The following is a 19,671-nucleotide window of genomic DNA, read 5'->3' as shown; positions in this document are numbered from 1 at the left end:
CTGTTGATACTCGATTACGACGAAGTCAAAGACCCAGAACTGATTTGCTTGTCAACTTTTCAAACTGGCGCTATAATTTATTTATTGTCCGCGAGACAGCGCTTTTACACACTTGCATATATGTATATATTAACGTGCTAACGTAAATGACCACTTTATGGTCAGTGAATAATAAAAATAATAATAATAATAATAATAATAATAATAATAATAATAATAATAATAATAATAATAATAATAATTTATTTTTTATTGCTTTGAAAAATAATTTAAGGAAAAAACTAATTTTCCCTACGTGCAATTTTAATTTATCAAAAAATTTAATTTTATACGCCGCCAACAGGTTAATTGATTGACATATATATCAAGATAAAGAAAAAAATATTCTTTTTGTTTTGACTTTAAAAAAAAAATAATAATACAGAAGCCATGTATATTCTTTTTTAGTTTGTTTTTCTTTGTAATTAATTATGTAGCTTATCTATTAATGATTGGTACACACACACACACACACACACACAATGTATTGTAATAGAAATGTAAGATTAAATTGCAGGGTTCAACATTTTACAAAGATGTTGCGGCGAAGCTTCGGGGGGTTTAGAGAAAAGGGAAAACCCACCACCACCACCACTACTGGCCACTTGTTTTTTTTTAAGGGATGAAATTGGAATTTCCTTTAAAAATTTAAACTAATTAAAAAAAAAAATCAACAACAAATATGTAAATATTGACAGCCATCTTTTCTTTCTTTATTTCACATGGTAAATTAAATTATTGTCGTTAATATAAGTTTTAAAAAATGAGATAATTGTTTCTCTTGCACCAGAAAAAAAAAAAAAATGTATATATATATATATATATATATCTATTGAAACGGGATTTTTGTTTTTCAAAACGTTTTATAATTCTTACGAGCGGTTCTAAATGTAAAAAGACCATTGTTGGTAATTCAAAAAATAAATACATTTAGGTCTTCTTATTCATCCGTATACCATTTTGATCTCCCTCGTTCCTTTGTGTTGAAAAATTAAAAGTTGACGTGGCTGTTGCTGCACCGAGGAATGCTTTGCTATCGACAACGGAAAGGTGCGAGACAAGCCGAACGCGCCCGAATTTGCCCTGTTCGGTTTCAAAGCGTAGCGATGGCATCGACAAACGCGTTTTTGGGTGGAAAATAAAATAAAAAAAAAAAAAAAAATTTTTTTTTCCTTGTGTGTGATTGTGTTTAATTTGTGAAAAAAATAAAAAAATATGCCTTTTCAGTTGGATTTTTAATAATAATAATAATAATAATAATAATAAAAAGGATAATTATTGTAAATGTCGATATCGTTTGAAAATAATTTGAAATATTCGATCGTATAATACCCGGCGTTGATGTGCGGAGTGCAGTTTAGTTTTTTTTCTTTTTGTTTTTTTTTTTTTTTTTGTTCCACCATTGAGTTTATTTTTTAATAAAGGAGATTTCAAAAAAAAAAAAAAAAAAAAAAAAAAAAAGAGGGAAAAATGTTTGATGTTTGTGTTTTAGAATCGTTGTAAATTGAATGTGAAACAAAAAAAATAATAATATTTATTATAATTTGTTATGTAAATTTAAAAAATTGTTTACGATTCAGCGTAATGTTTGTGGATATAATTAATTATTGACACCATATACACACACACACGCACGCTGCGCTACGCAATCAAATATTGTTGTCGATCCTTGTTGGTTTCACAAATAATTATTTAGGAATTAGTAAAGTTTCGGATTAGATTTTCCGTGCATGAAAATTTTAACGAACGTGAAAAGGTAAGCATAAGTTTTTAATATAAACGTGGAACATTTAGAAAGAGGTTTGCCATTGCAAGAGAGAAAGAAAGAAAGAGAGAGAGAGAGAGAAGGGCGTGGGGTTGACGCTTTCTCTCTTTTTTTTTTTTTTTTTCTTTCTTTCTCTTTCTTATTCCTCTTGTTAACTCCATCCTTGTGTGTGTTCCTCCTTTTTCTTCTTCTTCTTCTCTTTATTTTAAAGCATATATTTTTGTTTAAAAAGTTTTTTTTTTAAAAAAATATTTACTCCTCATATTATTATTATTATTATTATTATTATTTTTTTTTTTTTTTCTAAACACTTGCAAACAATTATTAATTCCTATGTAAATAAAAAAAAAATTTTTTTTTCGAAAAAAAGAAAAATAGTAAATATTTCTTTTGTTGTAAGTGAAATTACAATTATCATTATCATTATTATTATTGTTATTATTATCATTATCATTATTATTATTGTTATTATTATTATTATCATTATTATTATTATCATTATTATTATTATTATTTGAACTTTAATGTCATCATACGCGGTTTATTATTGTTTGTTTGTTTTTGTTCATGTCAAAGAATGACGATATGATAAAAATCTTTTTTTTACTTGATTAAAATTTAAATGATTTTGTCTCGTTTTTTCTTCTTTTCTTTTCTTTTCCATAGAGTAAAAATTATGTCATGAGTTAAAAAAATGAATGTTTTTGTTATTATTTATTTATTTATTTATTTAAACAAAAAAAAATTTGATTTAAACAATGGGTTGTTTGTTATTAATAAGAATTATAAAAACCTGTTTTGTACCGAAAAAGCAAGGTATTTGTAAAAAAAACTTTTTTGTTTATTAATTGAGGGTTATGAATGAAAGATTGGTTATATTAAAAAAAAAAATAATAATAATAATAATGATTCGCCATATAAATTTATTATTAAAAAAAAAAAAAAAATCAGTGGCATTTAATTCAATTAATATTTGGGGGAAAAAAATGATGGATGGATGATGAGGTTTTGTGGTGAAAGTTAAATGGAAGAAAAAACAGGGAAAAAAAAAATTAACAAAAGATTTGTTTTTTTTTCCTCCTCCTCCTCCTCCTCCTCCTCCCCTTTTTTTTTATTTTTGTTTTTAATTATATTATTGTTATTAATATTATTGCTAAAGATGGGGCGTGCAGGTCAAGATAACAAAAAAAAAAAAAGAAAAAAAATATTTAACTTTTGTCTTTATTTAAAAATCAAGTCATTATTATTATTATTATTATTATTATTATTATTATTATGATATTTATATATCATTATTTTGTTATCAGTGTAGTAATGAAAATATATAATTGCCTGCTAAATTAGTATAAACATTTTTTTTTTATTTTTTATTTTGAAACGCATTTATAATAATAAAAAAAAAAAAAAATAAAGTAATTAAAAGAGAAAAAAAGATTATTGGCATTTGTGAAAATGGATAGGTGGGCCTTTTTAAAGGAAAAGTCATTGTTTCCACGACGCATTTTTTCTTCTTCTCTCCCTCTCCCTCCCTTCGTCCCTCCCTCTTTGTCCTTCCCCTCACTCCCGGGAAATTCGATACGCGCTAAATACTCTCTGAACTATTTTTCCTTTTTAATTCTTCCGGGGGGGTGGGGGTGGGGAAAGAACGTTAAAATTTGACGTAGGTACCCCGGGATATTTTTTTTTTTAAACTTGCTGCTCACTGTAGAGATTGTACAGCCCCCTCCCCTCCTCCCCCCCAATCGAATTGGAATCAAAGATTTAAATGGGTTTAATTCGATAAAAAAAAAAAAATTTCCATGAGAATTTAAGCATTAAGAGAAGGGATTCCGCCGTGAAATTTGTTTTAAACATGTCGAGAGTAGAATATTTTAATGAAGGAAATGATGATGATAATAATAACAATAACATGAAATTAAAAGGAGTCACACTAACGATGATGATGATGATTGAATTATAAAATTTATTAATGAGTATTTATTATTATTATTATTATTATTATTACCCGAGAGATGGGTGGTGGTGGTGTTGATAAAAAAAAAAAAAAAACAGGAAAACTCCTCCCCCTGGGGGTTTCTCGCAATTCAGTTTTTCATAATAATCCCCTAAAGTTTTGATTCGAATTAAAACAATTATTATTATTATTATTAATATTATTGATGTGGAAAAATTTTAAGCACTCGTTAATTAAAATAATTTTTTAATAATAATAATAATAATAATAATAATAATAATAATATTTTATTTTAATTGTATTATAGTTTCTCTCTCTCTTTCTCTCTTTCACAAACGTTTTTGTCTTTTTTTTCTTTTTATTTTATTGATTTTTTTGTCTTTACGAAACTTAATTGACTAGTTTTTTTTGTACTGTGCCTGCTGTCGAGTGAAAAAAAATAAAATAAAATGATAATATTGAAAGATTTTGAACCTGAGTGTGTGAGGATCCAAAGGTTGGAAAGTGGGGGGTGGTAACCACTAAGGTAACGAACGAATGAATGAATGAATGAATGAATGATGGTGGATGGAGGAGGGTTTTTATTTATAATTTATATTTTCTATATTTTATACAAGATGAATTGAATTGTTTGTATACACGGTCGGAGTTCTTTGATACCTTCTTAATCCTTTTTTTTTTTTTTTTTTTAGGAATGTGTCTTATATTTCTTTAATTTTTTTCTTCTTCTTCTTCTTCTTTTACTTTAAATGTCGAAGATTCCTGGTTGAAATGTGGAATCAGTGGGCCCTCTCCCAATGATGGCTGAAATTATTTACTTTTTTAATTTTCCAATTTATTATTATTATTATTATTAAATTGTTAAACAAATGAGATTGATTTGACTTGACAAAAACAAAATAATTATTAGATTCTTACGTACGTACGTACGTAAGAGAAAATGATTACGTAAAAAAAAAAAAAAAAAAAAAAAAAAAAAAAATTTTTTTAAAAATATTTTTTAAGCAAGGGATTTGCTGACTAAGTCAATCAATCACTTTTGATTTTTAACGCGCGCGTTAACATTTTTATTTTCTTTCTTTTTTTTTTTTTTTTTTTTTTTTTTTTTGACAGGTATTTAAAAATCTGAAAAATAAAAAAAAATTAAGTTAAATTAAATGTTGTTGTTGTTACATTTACAAGTCGTCATATTACATAATGATGATGATGATGATGATGATGATTCATTTGTATTATTATTATTATTATTACTATTATTATTATTATTATTATTATTATTACTCTTATTAAAACTTTGAATAAGTAAATTAATTTTTTTTTTTAATTTATTATTTTTGTCGTATTATTATTTTGTTTCTTTTCGAAAAGAAAAAGAAAAAGTTTTTTTATTATTCTTAAATCTGGTTTAACTTAAAGGGCTATTATTATTATTATTATTTTTTTTAAAAAAAAAAGAAGGGCAGTATTTAGAGGCGTGTTAAAATCAATAATATTTGTAAAAAAAAAAAAAAAAGTTTTCTACATGTTTTTCTAAACTGCCTACGTTTTAGTTTTGTTTTTGTTTTTGAAAAATGAAAAAAAAAAAAATAGTAGGACCAAATAAAAATATTTTTTATTTTTTATAAAATGAGTTTTCTCAAAGGTATAAAATAAATGTTTACAACCTTGCAATGTAAATATAAAATAAATTAAATTGAAGTCAACGAACTACTTAATTTAAAAAAAAAAAAAAAAAAAAAAAAGTGAAATTTGCATTTCAATAAATTTTGTATTTATTTGCTTTTTTTTTTTTTTTTTTTTTTTTATTTATTTATTCAATATAAAGTCGTTCTATCTATTTTAGTTTTTTTTTTTTTTTTTTTAAATTTTTTGTCGTTCAAGTCACTGGTTGCGGTTTAACACTTTTTACTTTACTCAGATAATAATAAAATTATAAAATTGAATTTACTTTATGTTACTTTCATTATTATTATTATTATTTTGTTAATATTCGCCTTTAAACATAATTATTTGGGTTGGTTAATTTATTTTTATCGAACATCGACTTACTCGGCTTAATTATATTAGCCCAAAAAAAAAAAAAAAAAAATTTTTTTTTGATGAAAAAATTAATTCTTGACTTTATTAATTGTTTGTTTGAAGTGAATTTGAATTTATGACGTTGTATCTCATTTTGTTACATTTTTTACTAAATTTTAAATTTTTACTTTTTCAGGGGATAGGATGGCTGCGGCCTGGGTGCCCGGTGGGCCCCGGCACCCCTCCTCCCCGTCACGCGTATGGCTGCCCCAATGAGAGACAGCGCGGTAGACAACGGCCACCGAGCAAAGGTGGCAGACCCCAGGACGGCGGCAGCTACCAACTTTGAATACGACGATAATGAGTGGGACATAGGAATTGGCGATTTAATTATTGATTTGGATGCTGATATAGAGAAGACAAACGAAAAGGCGGGTGGCCCCGCCGGTGGCCCAATGGCTCAAGCAGCCGGTAAAACCAAAATGGCCGTAGAGCATTCTGCGACCGTACAAGATAAAGGTCTTAAAATGAAAATCAAACGGACCAAACCCGGAACAAAAACTTCTGAAGCGAAACACGAAATTGTTAAGCCGGGAGAACAAAACGGATCCGAGTTATTAAGTGATAAGGGTAAACACCCCCCTCAGACTCCGGGAGTGACGAAAAGAGTATCGGGTGGACATAGAAAAGACAAGGCTCGTGAAAAGCATTGCGGCGGTGACAAGCCTTTGACGAAGCCATCGTCGGGTCCGTCGATACCCGAAACATCAACAGTGAACAGTGTTAATGTGAACGGAGTTGCGCGGAGTGCAGTTTCTATAGCCTCATCCGTCATGACGACTCCTCAATCGGCACAACAGCCCAGGCCAGTGTTTCCAGCGTCTCACGGCCCGGGACCTCCTCCGAGCGCGGTTCCAACCACGCCGGGGGGACCTCCTACGCCAGCTACAACTCCAAAACTTGAACCTCCTCGACTCACGGCCGCCGTGCCAGGTCCGGGAGCGGCTTCAGGTTCGGAGGAAAGATCATCTTCGTCTTCTCCTCCGCCAACAAAGAAAATAAAAACGACTACGTTGGAATCAAAAGTAAGTGTATTTAATTATATTTGTTTTTTTGACGGGTGTGCACACGTATTTTTAAAAAAAAATTGTTTATGTATTTATAATAAAGTTGAGCAACAAATTGAAGAAAACAAATAATGTTTTTTTTTATCGAGAAGCACAAGTTGATAATGATAATATAATAAGTACTTTTAAATTATTTTGTTTTGAAAACATGGATGTAATAATAAAAAATTTACTTGAGATCACGTCACACAACGTTTTGCGTACTCTAATCTGTACTAGATTTCTTGTGTAATTATAAATAATTCTAATCTTTTGTCTTTATAAAAGGCCAAAATAATTTTATAAAATTGTTTTTTTGGGCGTTAAAAAAAAAAAAAAAAAAAAAACCGGTAAAGTAAATTTGTTTAAAAAAAATTTGTTTTTAAATAAACAAAATGCACAATGTGTTAAAAAAATTAGTATTTTTGTATTAGTTTCACCCCTATTTCTTTCTTTCTTTTTTTGTCTCTTTTCTAAAGTACTCAAGCATAAACAACAACCCCCTACGTCATAAAAATATAACAATGGATGCTCATCATCATCATCATCATCATCATCATTTCCGAAGGGAAGAATCGAAGATTAACCTAATTAATCTACCGTGTCATGCGTCCGATGTTTTCTCCCCCTCATGAATGAGGTTGTAAGGACGATGCCTCGATTATCACCAAGTCCCAAAGGAGTATTCACCCCTTTTGTGATTTCGTTTTACCAATTCGTAAACTTTATTGTGTGCTCCCCCTCCTCCCCCCCTTTTTTTTTACTTAAAACGTTTCATTTGAGCGCAAAAAAAAAAAAAAAAAAAATTGTGTAATTTAAGATTTTGTGGGTTTTTTTCTCTCTCTTTCTCTCTCGTAGGGATAAAGTGATCAAATATAAGATGTGTAATAATTTTATTTGTTGCTCGCTAAAAAAAAAAAAAAAAATATAAATTTCACTTTCGTAAATATTCTTGGATAAAACCCTCCGTTTAATTTTGTTCTTTAAAGAAAGCGAATTTGTTTAACATTCCTACAGGTGGTATAAATTTTCCGGGTTTAAACAAAAAAAAAAAAAGAAAATTATGAAGGCAGGCGAGAAAGGAATGACATCTTCTATTCGAGACACCATAAAAAATTGTCAACCCAATTTTTTTTTTAATTATAAAATGCATCCATTTGTTTACCACTAAATATTATTTAGTTTTAAATCTAAATGATTAATGAGGATTTAAATCCGAAATTCTTCCTTTTAATAATTTTTATTTTGTTTTTTAATAGGATGTTGTAGATGTTTGTGTGGGAACGAGTGTAGGAACCATCACCGAGCCAGATTGCTTGGGGCCATGTGAACCAGGCACAAGTGTTACTTTAGAGGGCATTGTGTGGCATGAGACTGAAGGCGGTAAGAATAATATTTTATTCTATTTAAAATTGTAATTTTATACATTTTTTTTTTTAAAAAGAAAAAATGAAATTTTCATTTTATTATAAAAGAAGTAAAATCTATGAAATTTTTGCCCATAATTTTTTTTTTTTTTTTTTTTTTGTAAAACTAATTGGAATAATTTAGATTTGAAAAAATATTTTGATATGTACAATTTATTATTATTATTTTCTCTCTCTCTCTCAGGTGTACTGGTTGTAAATGTTACTTGGAGAGGGAAGACTTACGTTGGTACACTTCTGGACTGTACACGACATGACTGGGCTCCTCCACGATTTTGTGATTCCCCTACAAGCGATTTGGATGCCCGAACGCCTAAAGGCCGAGGCAAAAGAGGCCGAACCTCAAACAGTACAAATTCTTCGGGAGATTTAAGTAACTTTACGGAAACTAGATCTTCCGTTCACAGTAAATTAAGAAACGGTAGCACAAAGGGAGGACGAGGCGGAAGGGGAAACACCCCGGCGTCCGGAAGCTCTGGAACCAATTCGACTGGTTCTAATTCTCCTACGCCTTTTATTCCGCCAAAGCAAGAAACTAGGAAAAAGTCAAAGGAAAGAGATACTACTCCTACTCCTGTTAGTAAGAAAAATAAAACTCCATTGTCGGCTCCCAGTAGCCCGCCAGCTTCGCCGGTGCTATTAGAGTGCCCTGAACCAAATTGTTCCAAGAAGTATAAGCATATCAATGGATTGAAATATCATCAGTCGCATGCTCATGGTTCGGCTGATGATGATGACACTAAAGACGCAACCAGTTTTTCAGAAAACGAAGAAAGCAATACAGAAGCCCCCAGCCCTTCAGCCACTCCTGTAAAATCTCCTTCTGAAAAGACTGAAACTCTTAAAAAAGAAGAGTTATCTCAAAGTGCTCCCGTACTTTCTCCTAGCGTTAATCCCTGTCAGGTCGCTCAAGATCCACTTGCTCTTCCCAAACCTGATCCAGATTCTCCAAGTGTTGCCGTTCCTTTGACTCCTATTCCTTTGGCACCTCAACCTACGGACCTTGCATTAATCAGTTCGTCTCAAAATGCTCCCGTGCTATCCCCAAGCGTGAATCCTTGTCATATTTCTCAAGATCCACTTGCGCTTCCTAAAACACCCAATCCCGAGTCACCGACTGTTTCAGTTCCCTTAACTCCTAGACCTTTGACTCCTCAACCCATGGATCTAGCTTTAATCAGTTCGTCTCCAGTTTCATCTTCATCTTCGGAAAATGTAAAAGGAAATGTAAAACCAAGCGTTTTAAGATTTGGTCCTCCAGATGAGGATTATTCGGTTGGCATTTTTAGTGGTAATAAATCGGCAATGCCTTCATCTGTGATCCCTATTCCAGGTAGTTCTAGTTTGATTTCTAGTGGTTCACTGTCGAGTGTCAGAAATTCTGCTGTAACAGCAATTTCGAATGTCGGACAAGTTGCACACAGTACACCTATAACCGTTCCGAACCCACATAATCATTCTATTCCAGTTTCGTCATCTCACATGCAACCACCAGTGAACATACAAAATCAATCCGTGCATCAACCTTTAACCCCGGGATCATTATCCCAACAATTGCCAATTAAACTCCCTCAGTTTAAACTCAAGCCTACCGCGTCACTAATGCCAGATGACAAAAGTAAAGAAAGAGACAGGAGCTCTAAATTGCCTTCAGGCTATAAAAAGAAGAGTAGGAAATCTCCTGCTGGAAGTCCTCACCCCCCGAGCGATTCATCTTTCGGCATGGACTCCACGGGTCGTGAAGATCTCCAAAGTCCAGCATATTCTGATATTTCAGATGATGCTGCTCCTGTCCTCGAATCGGAAGTTGGAGATAAAACAAAAGGCTCAGGAGAAAAAAAAGGGGAATCAAATAATGCCAGTTCACCGCATGGAATCCCTTCATACGGAATTTACGGGTCTTTTTACGGACAACCTCCATATTTAGTTCCTTCCGTACCGCCAGAAGTCAAGTCGAAAGAAAATCCAGAGAAACCAGATACAAAGCCGGGTGAAAAAGAGATAAAAAAAGAAGTTGGCAGAAACGAATATTCTCAAAAACTTATACAACATCCGTCTCATTACTATCCGTACGGTTACGTACCCAGTTATCCAGGAGGATACATGGAACCTAGTTATCCCTTAATGGTGTCGGAAGATAAAAATAAAGAGTCCACAAAAGGCGACAAAAGCCCAGGGCCCACGGATATGGCAAAACACGGGGTCGCTCCCATTCAGGTTCCGAATCCAGTAAAAGTTAAACAAGAGCCTGGCGTCAAAGAAACAAAACATCCGAACGAAAATCACCAAATCATTAAGGAGAGTATTGAAATGAAAAGCCAAATGAGCTCATTCATATATTCAAGACAATCTCAGTCAAATCAAGCCCAAGAAGATCTAAAAAGATATTTGTATCAGAGAGGAAGAGAACAAGGAGGTCAAATAGAACAACCGAAGCAATTCACTTCGAGTAGTAAACTACCTCCATCTAATCCGAGTCCTAAATTAAAAGAAAAAGCCGTCGAAGAAAAGAAAGAAGACAAAATTAAACAAGAAGGGCAAAAACCCACGATGGAAACACAAGGTCCTCCTCCGCCCCCCACTAGCCAATATTATATTCATCCCAGTTACATGCAAAGCCCGCATTACGGAGCCCTTCCCTTCGATCCAAATCATCCAGTTTATCGTAACATAAATCCAATGTTGGTACCCGGCCCCTACGCAACCAATCCCTACCTCGGAATTCCCAGGTATCACGCTCCAGAGGATCTCTCTAGATCTCCGTCGGGTACTACCAAAGCACTCGATTTATTACAACATCACGCAAATCAATACTACACATCTCATAAAATTCACGAACTCCAAGAGCGAGCACTTAAATCGCCCACTCCGACAAAGTCGGCTCCGTCTAGAGAGTCGCCATCGGGTGTGCCACCGACTCGACCTCCTTCCGGACCTCCTCAAGCCCCTCCAACATCAACTCCGAATAGTATTTCCGGTCCTTCGCCTCCGGTAAAACCTCCGCTAGGAGATAAGGATTCGAGATCACCTCCTCCACAAAGACACGTTCACACACATCATCATACTCATGTCGGCCTAACTTATCCTATACTTACAGGACAATATCCCGCTCCTTACGGAGGTAAGCCAAATAGTATCTTTTAATTGCAGTGTTTCATTGGTCAAATCGGTTTTTTTTTTTCTTTTTCTTTTTTTTTTTTTTTTTTTTTTTGTTAATTGTAATTTATTTTCTACAGCTGCCGTTTTAGCCAGTCAGCAAGCAGCAGCTGTTGCGGCGTCCGTAATGAACCCTTATCCGCCTAAATGAAAAGAAGCTAAATGAAAATTTCATTTAGGGAGCCTTTTTTTTTTTATATAATGATGATTTCAAAATTAAATTTTCTCGATGATAATAATAATAATAATTATTATTCCTTTTTACGCTTAAACTTATTTTTTGGCTAATTTCTTTATTTTTTTTTTTTTTTTTTTTAGTATTTTTATATATTACACACACACACACACATAAATATATATAATTATATACTTAATGCCAAAGACAATGTTCACAAAGAACAACAGATGATTTTGTTTTTCTTTTTTTTTTTTTTTTTTCTTTTTTTTTGAAATTTATCTCTGTCGATTTTTTTTTTTTTTTGTTCTTCGTTTCGTCGTCATCATCATCCTCTTCTTTCTCTCGACGGGTTAGCTCTCTTAAGTTTAAACATATGAAAAAAACATATTTTCATTTGTCTCAAAATCGATAAACTTTTAATTAAAATTAATATATTTATGTATATTAATTTATACATTTATGTAAATTATTATTAATATGCAATTGATATGGAAACGGCACGTAGAGAAAAAAGAAAATTTTAAGGTTTGATGATTTTAAATTGATATTTATTCCCGAAAATTAAAGGTTAAAAAAAAAAAAAAAAAGATTTAATATTATTATTATTATTATTTTCGAGACATTTAAATGAATGTGTTGCTTTTGTAAGGGAAAGCAGAAGTCATGTAAATGATAAAATTATTGTTTGTTTGTGTGTGTGTGTGTGTGCGCGTGCATTAAATAAAATTAATTTTTTTTTTTTTTTGATTGTTTTGTTTTGTTTTGCACGGCACAATACATTTAAAACGAACAAAAAGATTTTTTCTTTAGAAAATTATGTTTTGCGTTTGTTGTTGTTGTTGTTGTTGTTGTTGTTGTGTCACAACAAACATGCGATTTCTCTATGTGCTAGTTTTTTCTATTTTTTTCTATTTAATGAATGCAAAATTATAAAATGGACACAATTTAAATAAAATTTTTTTTACAGTCACTAATTATTATTATTATCATTATCATTATTAATATTAAATTTTTTTGGAAAGGGAGGGAAAATTTATGAGAGCACCGTGCTTAATTTATAACATACACAAATGTTTTAAAAAAAAAAAAAAAAAAACCTTAAATGTCAGGTTCGATTTAAATTGTACTATATATGACAAAAACAACAAAGAAACGAATGAAATTATTATTATTATTATCATTGTCATCGCGATAATTAATTATATAAATAAATAATAATAATAATAATAATAATAATAATAATAAAATAGCCACTTGAGATGGAAGAGGAAATTTTTTTTTTTTTAATGATCGGAATAAATAAAAATTGCATTTTTTGTATTTAAAATTTAAAAAATGATCGCGTGTGAGGGTGTGTGGGTGCGTGTGCACGTGTATGTGTATGTGTACGTACACGTGTAAAAAAATTTATCTTAAAAAAGAAAGAAAAACTGTAAAATTTGCAGAAATTAGATTTATATAGAAAAAATTTTAGTTTTTACGGAGACGGCGGCTTGTGTGTGAGTGCGTGCGTGCGTGCGCGTGTAAATAATAATAATGATAATAATAATAATAATAGTAAAACGAAGCAATTATTATTATTATTATTATTATTATTATTAATATAAATTTTTTTTTTTTTTTTTTAAATATAATTATATTATTCTTCTATTTTCTTCTTCGATTGTGCTTAGATTTAATAATGTTTTCATCGTCATTATTATTATTATTATTAATAATAATCGACGCGGTCATCATTATTATCATTTTCTCAATAATGATAATAATAATAATAATGATTGTCATCGTATTTTATTAATGAATCACTGCATAAGTAGAAAGTTATGTATATGTAATAATTTGACTATATATAAATGTTGTATTGTAAACTTTTTAAATTTTAATATTATTATCATTATTATCGAGCGAATAAGAAAAAAATGAAAAATTGCATTTCGAAATTGAAAAAAAAAAAAAAATAATAATGATGATAATAATAATAATAATAATGATAATAAAAAAGATTTCATTTTTAAATTTATGATTGATTGATTGTAAATATATACATTGTAAATAACACATGGAAAAAAAGAAAGAAAATGTGTGTGAATAAAAAAATTTTATTAAATGATTACAAAAAAATAATGATGATGATGATGATGATGGAGGTGTTCATCATTATTATTATTATTATTATTATTGAAATTGTCTTTGTTGGGCCAATTATTGAGGCTTTTTCATTCAAAACGGAGTCTAAGAGAAAAAAAAGAATTTTATGTCTTTGAAAAAATGGAAATTTTTTTTTTTTTTTATGTACATAATAAGCTATTTTTTTTTTTATTTAGTCTGCATATGTATGTATGTATGCATATATATATATATATAATTTATGTAAATATATGTATGCGTGTATGATGTGTTTTTTTTATTTTTCTTCTTATGAAGCGTTTTATTTTTTCATTTTTTCTTTCGCGAGTGAATGCATAGTATATACTATTAATTACTACTATTATTATTATTATTACTACTACTATAAATTGACAAAAAAATTGTGTAAATGATTATTATTATTATTGTTTTTTGTACGATAGAAATTATCGATTAGTTACGATGATGATGTATGTGTAGTTTGTGGTTAAAAAAAAAAAAAAAAAAAAAAACAAAAACAAAAAAACGATTTTTCATAATAATAATAATTATTATTATTATTAATTTTTCCTTTTTCTTTTTTCATTTTTAAAAAACGTGTAAAATCGTGTAGAAACAAACAAAAAAGGAAAGAAAAATGGAAAAAAGGAAAAAAAAATTCTTTTTGAAATAAATTTAAAAAATATATAAATAAATAAATAAATAAATAAATGCTCGCGAGTGTGTTTGTGCGTGCGGGTGCACGTGTGGATGCGTGAGTGAGTGAGTGCGTGCGTGCGTGCGTGCCCGAGTGTATAATTAGCGATTTTAATTGGAAAAAAAATAATAATAATAAATAAATAAATAAATAAATAAATAAATTTACAATTTCAATTTGTAGTTATAAATAGTCATAAATTGATATCGATGATAAAAATATTATTATGAAAACTTTTTTTTATTTATTTTATTTTATTAATTATTAATATTTTTATTATTATTATTATTACTATCACCACGTCATCGTCATCAACATAACTATTATTATTATTATTATTATTATAAATTCGAGTGTTTAGTTTTTAACATTATAATAATTATAATAATTTGAAAGAAAAAAAAAGGGTCGAATGGTATTTATTATTATTATTATTATTATTAAAATAGATCTCCCGAGTTAACGAGACTTTTTTTATTATTATTATTATTATTATTATTATTATTAATTAATTAATTTTTTGATTTTGTTTCTTGATGATGGTAAAAAATAATAATTAAAAAAAAAGAAAATTAGTTTTAATTGTAATTAAAATATTTTTAGGGCGATTTCAGTTGTCGTGTGTTTAACCGTCACTGGCTTTTTTTTTTACATATATATATATATATATATTTAAAGTCATTTGAAAAAAAAAAAAAAATTATGTATAAAACAAACATAAAAAAAAAAAAATTACAAAAAATAATAATAATAAAATAAAAATAAAGTTTTGTTTTCTTTTTTTTTTTTTTTTTTTTTAAATTAAAAAAAAATATATTTTTCATTTATTCCATATTAATAATCACCTTATTTAAATTAAATTGGAATGATGACGTCATCACGTACCATTATTTACTGATTGGAAAATTTTTTGGTAATTAAATGGAAAAATCGTTGGTCGAGCGAACTATAGGTAAACTATAGGTGTACATAAGATAAACATAAGTGAAAGTAGTTTTTTTTTATAAAATTATTTTATTTCATAAACCAAAACAAAATTTATTATTATTATTATTATTATTATTATTATTATTATTATTATTATTGCATTTGCAACAACAATATTTAATTTTTCACTCTTTTTTTTTTTTTTTTTTATAAATTAAATATAAAAAACTAAACCTCACGTGTTATTATTAACTACCGATAAGAACGTACCCCATATTACTTTTTACCGAAATCAAATAAAAAAAACCCTGTGGGGGGAGGGGAGAGAGAGGGGGGGAAGGGGTGACTTTCAAACGTAATAAAATTATGTATATATTTATATATAATCAAACATTTTATATCGAAATATATAAAGAGTATTAACAATTTAAAAATTATTTATTATTATTATTATTATCATCATCATCGTGTTATTCGTGTGCGAACAAACAAACAAACAAACAAAAAAATTTATAAATAAAATTAAATTAAATACAACAGATGGAAAATGTATAAATAAAATTTCACGTGTAAAAAAAAAAAAAAAACCTCTTTTCTTTTTATTTTAATTATTCTTTTGATTTTGAAGTAAATGAAATGTATATAAATGCCTGAGATAGTAAAAAAAATAATAATAATAATAATAAAAATTAGGTACCGATATCCCATAAATGTAAAAAAATTTCTTTTTCCTATTTTTATTTATCCCTCCCCGATGAATGTTGTTTTATTTAAACCATCCAAAAAAAAAAAATAATAATAATTTTCACATTTAAAGAAAACTTTTAAAAAAAAATTATTCATTTGAATTGTATGAATGAATGAATGAATGAATGATTTTTTTGTTTTTCTTTTTTTCTTTTTTTTATTCCATTTTTATTTTTTTTCTTTTTATTTCATGATGAAAAGACTAGAGTACTTTCTAATGAGACTTTTTTTTTTTTTTTTTTTGCGTTTTTTTTTTTCTTTTTTCTTTCTTTCCTTCTTTCTTTTCTTCATAACATTAAATTGTAAAACCAAATAACGATTTGTATAAATGATGGAAAATATAATAATTTAGATAAAATCGTCGTAATCGTCGTAATCGCCAACACTGTAAGCCGAATATTCCTGGAGGGGAGAAAAAAACCAAATATAAATAAATTATAATATTAAAAAAACTTGATTAAAAAAAAAAAAAAAAAGCTCTTCATCATCGACTTACATTTTCCCCTTCAACTTTTAAACTAACTTTTCCTTTTCCTTTGTTCTTTTTAGTTTTCTCCGCTTTTTCCGCTTTCTGTTTTTCCATAAAAACTGAATCTAATGTAGTTTTTAATCTTTTGACATTAGCCAAATTTACTTTAAAAAAAAAATAAAAAAATAAAAAAAATAAAAATATTTTAATGCTTGTAAAAATTCATCGAAGAAACTTGCTAAATTGTTTAAATTTAATTTTGTAAATAAATTTTTAAAAAAAAATTAAAACTCACGAGTAGCACTGATGTCTCTCAAAAAATTTTCCATAAATAGAGGAAAATGTAATGAAGTTGAAAGTGGCATTAATTTTTTCATCAAAGCTTCGCTAAAATGATTAAATTCCTCTTGCGTTTTCGGATTCATTGAATCAATGCTTTCAGATGTTTCTATTATACCAAATGTTTCTTTAGTGACCTAAATGATGAAATGTTTTCATGAATTTTTCAACTTTTAATTATTATTAATAATGATAATGATAATAATAATAATAAAGTGTATTTTTTTTTACTTGTAAATCGGCTTCTTCTTGTAACCTTTGCTGCCTTAATTTTTCAGCTAGTTTTTCTTCTGCCGTTAATTTTTTCATGGCTTCTTTGGCAGCTAATTTCCTCGCTGCTTCTTCTCTATCCTTCCTCTCTTTTTCTTCTATTTTTTCAGCAATTTTTTTTTTCCTTTTAACTTGAATGGCTTTTACTTCTTCTTGTTTTTCTTCATCTTTTTTTTCTTCTTCTTCATCCTCCCAATTATCCTAAAAAATTAATTTTTTTTTTTTTTTGTGTGTTTAATGATTCGACTTTATGAAAATGAATAAATTTTTACCAAATGTATTCTTTTTTGTGCATTTCAAATAAACTTATTCTTACATTAATTAATAAATAAATAGTTTAATAGGAGCACAAACTTAAAAGTTAATATGTGAAATTTCTATTGAAAAAAATACTATACCAGAGGCAAATTCATAAAAAATAATTTAAAGTAAAAAGCAATAATTAGTCTTGATATTTGAAAATATAGTGAAAAAAATTTATATTAAATGCATAATATTTAAACTCTAACATAACAGTAACATGTTGCAGAAATGCAAATAGCACCTATTAGTATTTTTTAAGAAACAGTTAAATTCAATAAATAACCTAACCTATGTATGCATATAATTGTTACACTTTTGAGTAATTAATCACAAAGTAATAACATTAATGTTTTTTTTTTATTAATAAACTTTTAAAAAAGCGATTAATTTTTATGTTATGCCCAAGTTAAAACATAAAAGTTTTATATTATGAAAGTATAAAGTCATGCTCTGCCATATGTGAATGTACTTTACCTTGACGTCATCGTCTTCATCTTCGCCCTCCCATTTATAACCAGCGGCAAGACTGATTGCATTAGATTGTTTTAAATTTGGAGGTTCGAAATTTTCAGCGTCTGAAAAATATGTAATTATAAATGAAACAGTTGCCTACGAACCGTAAAATTATTAATGAAAAAAAACTAACCCCATTCAACATCCATGTTGTTTCGTCAAAACCGAAGTATTTAGCTATTCAAGGAACCACCACAGGAGGGCGTTGAAAAATTTTTCAAAGACAAAATACTTATATCTCCTAACTTGATTTTTTTTTAAACAAAATCTTTTCTATTTATTTTAGCACTGCTAGATCCACACAGTCAATAAAATGTTGCAAATACAAATCACAAACTGACAAAAATTACAATTCAAATTACGTGCACGACAACTAGCCATTTTCTGATCAATAGTGAATTTTTTTAAGTTGGTCACGTTCTTAGACCATCTCGGTTATATTTTAGTTTTTAAAAGTTTACACCACTGACTGTAATGAAAGTAACGTATTGTCTTAGGAGCGTGTTTATTGACCGCGTTTAAATAAAGTTATATTACCTTTTTATTTATGTAAAAGTAATAAATAAAAAAATGAATTTTAATTTTCAAAAAACGGGAGATGGAAGTGCTGTTTCTGCAACGTCTGGTAAATTTATTAAATACTTAATTTAGATTTTTAATATTTAATAAAAAACTTTAGCCAAGTTTTTAGACAATTTTAAACTTATTTAGTAAATGCTTTAGGCAGCCAGTACTATTATTTATTTTTTTGAATGCCTGTACTTTAATAGTTAGTTAGAATATTTAGATTTAGGTTTATTTCAATTCTAATAATTTTTAAAAATTTATTCTATCAATTCTAAAAAATTTAATATTTTAGGGTCGATAACAACAGGACTTTCAGCTCCAGGACCTGCAATAACAACAGCAGCAACAACAATAGCGACAACAGCTACAACAATATCATTACAAACTACCACAACTTCTTCAGCATGTACCACATCAACTACATCTGCAATTACAAGTACAACTATTACTGTTAGTGCTGCTCCTACAGCTACATCTTTGACTCTGTAAGTTGTAAAATTTTACCAAAATAATATTTCATTTACTTATGGTAATTTTCAAATTAAACAGGGGAGCCAAACCCAATGTCCAAGCTTGTAATATAACCTTTGCTCAGCTAGAAGAAAATATAAATAAATGGACTATTGAATTGGAAGAACAAGAAAAAGTTTTTATGAATCAAGTTGCTCATATTAATGAATGGGACAGATTGTTATTAACAAATGGAGATAAGGTCAGTTGAAATTTTATTTTTGTATATAAACCTATATTAAAAATTTTAATGTAACTCAAAAAAATTTTTTTTTTTAGATAGTCAGCTTAAATCACAATGTCGAAAAAGTAAAATTAGAACAGCAACAATTAGATCATGAGTTAGATTTTATAGTTGCTCAGCAGCGAGAGTTAGAAGAATGTTTATTACCCTTGGAAAAAGAAATGGCTAATGTAAATGTGTCAGATCCAGACAGAGATGCAATGTAAATAAGAAAATTTTGTTAGTACATGACATTATTATTAAAGTGTCTTTATCATTAAAATTTTTTTATTTGATTTATAGATACAGAATGGCGGAAAGTTTGAAAAGTCAAT

General features: G+C 28.4%; 3 protein-coding genes across 3 annotated transcripts in view; 2 read left to right on the top strand and 1 right to left on the bottom strand.

The window, feature by feature from the left end:
- Positions 1-6,037: 6,037 nt before the first annotated feature.
- Phum_PHUM387840 (uncharacterized protein) lies at positions 6,038-11,617 on the top strand (the record flags this gene model as incomplete). Its single annotated transcript, XM_002428462.1, has 5 exons — positions 6,038-6,862; positions 7,941-8,001; positions 8,153-8,266; positions 8,495-11,443; positions 11,547-11,617. 5 exons carry the CDS (start codon positions 6,038-6,040, stop codon positions 11,615-11,617), a joined length of 4,020 nt encoding a protein of 1,339 aa, XP_002428507.1.
- A 4,873-nt stretch (positions 11,618-16,490) lies between these two features.
- Positions 16,491-18,185, bottom strand: Phum_PHUM387830 (eukaryotic translation initiation factor 3 subunit, putative; the record flags this gene model as incomplete). Its single annotated transcript, XM_002428461.1, has 6 exons — positions 16,491-16,544; positions 16,639-16,775; positions 16,907-17,087; positions 17,182-17,421; positions 17,998-18,098; positions 18,170-18,185. The coding sequence occupies 6 exons, from the start codon at positions 18,183-18,185 to the stop codon at positions 16,491-16,493; spliced, it is 729 nt and encodes a 242-aa protein (XP_002428506.1).
- Positions 18,186-18,606: 421 nt separating this feature from the next.
- Phum_PHUM387820 (uncharacterized protein) overlaps positions 18,607-19,671 on the top strand; it is a gene marked incomplete at both ends in the record, with an annotated part of 1,345 nt that continues 280 nt past the window's right edge. The window contains 4 exons of the mRNA XM_002428460.1: positions 18,607-18,661; positions 18,896-19,088; positions 19,153-19,315; positions 19,393-19,559. Of these exons, the coding sequence (XP_002428505.1) occupies positions 18,607-18,661; positions 18,896-19,088; positions 19,153-19,315; positions 19,393-19,559 (578 nt within the window). The remainder of the gene's footprint in view (positions 18,662-18,895; positions 19,089-19,152; positions 19,316-19,392; positions 19,560-19,671) is intronic.

The sequence above is a fragment of the Pediculus humanus genome, genomic scaffold, assembly GCF_000006295.1.
Source record: "Pediculus humanus corporis 1103172107869 genomic scaffold, whole genome shotgun sequence".
Lineage (NCBI taxonomy): Eukaryota > Metazoa > Arthropoda > Insecta > Psocodea > Pediculidae > Pediculus > Pediculus humanus.
The sequence above is the reverse complement of the archived record's forward strand: the minus strand, read 5'-3'. Positions and strand labels throughout refer to the sequence as shown.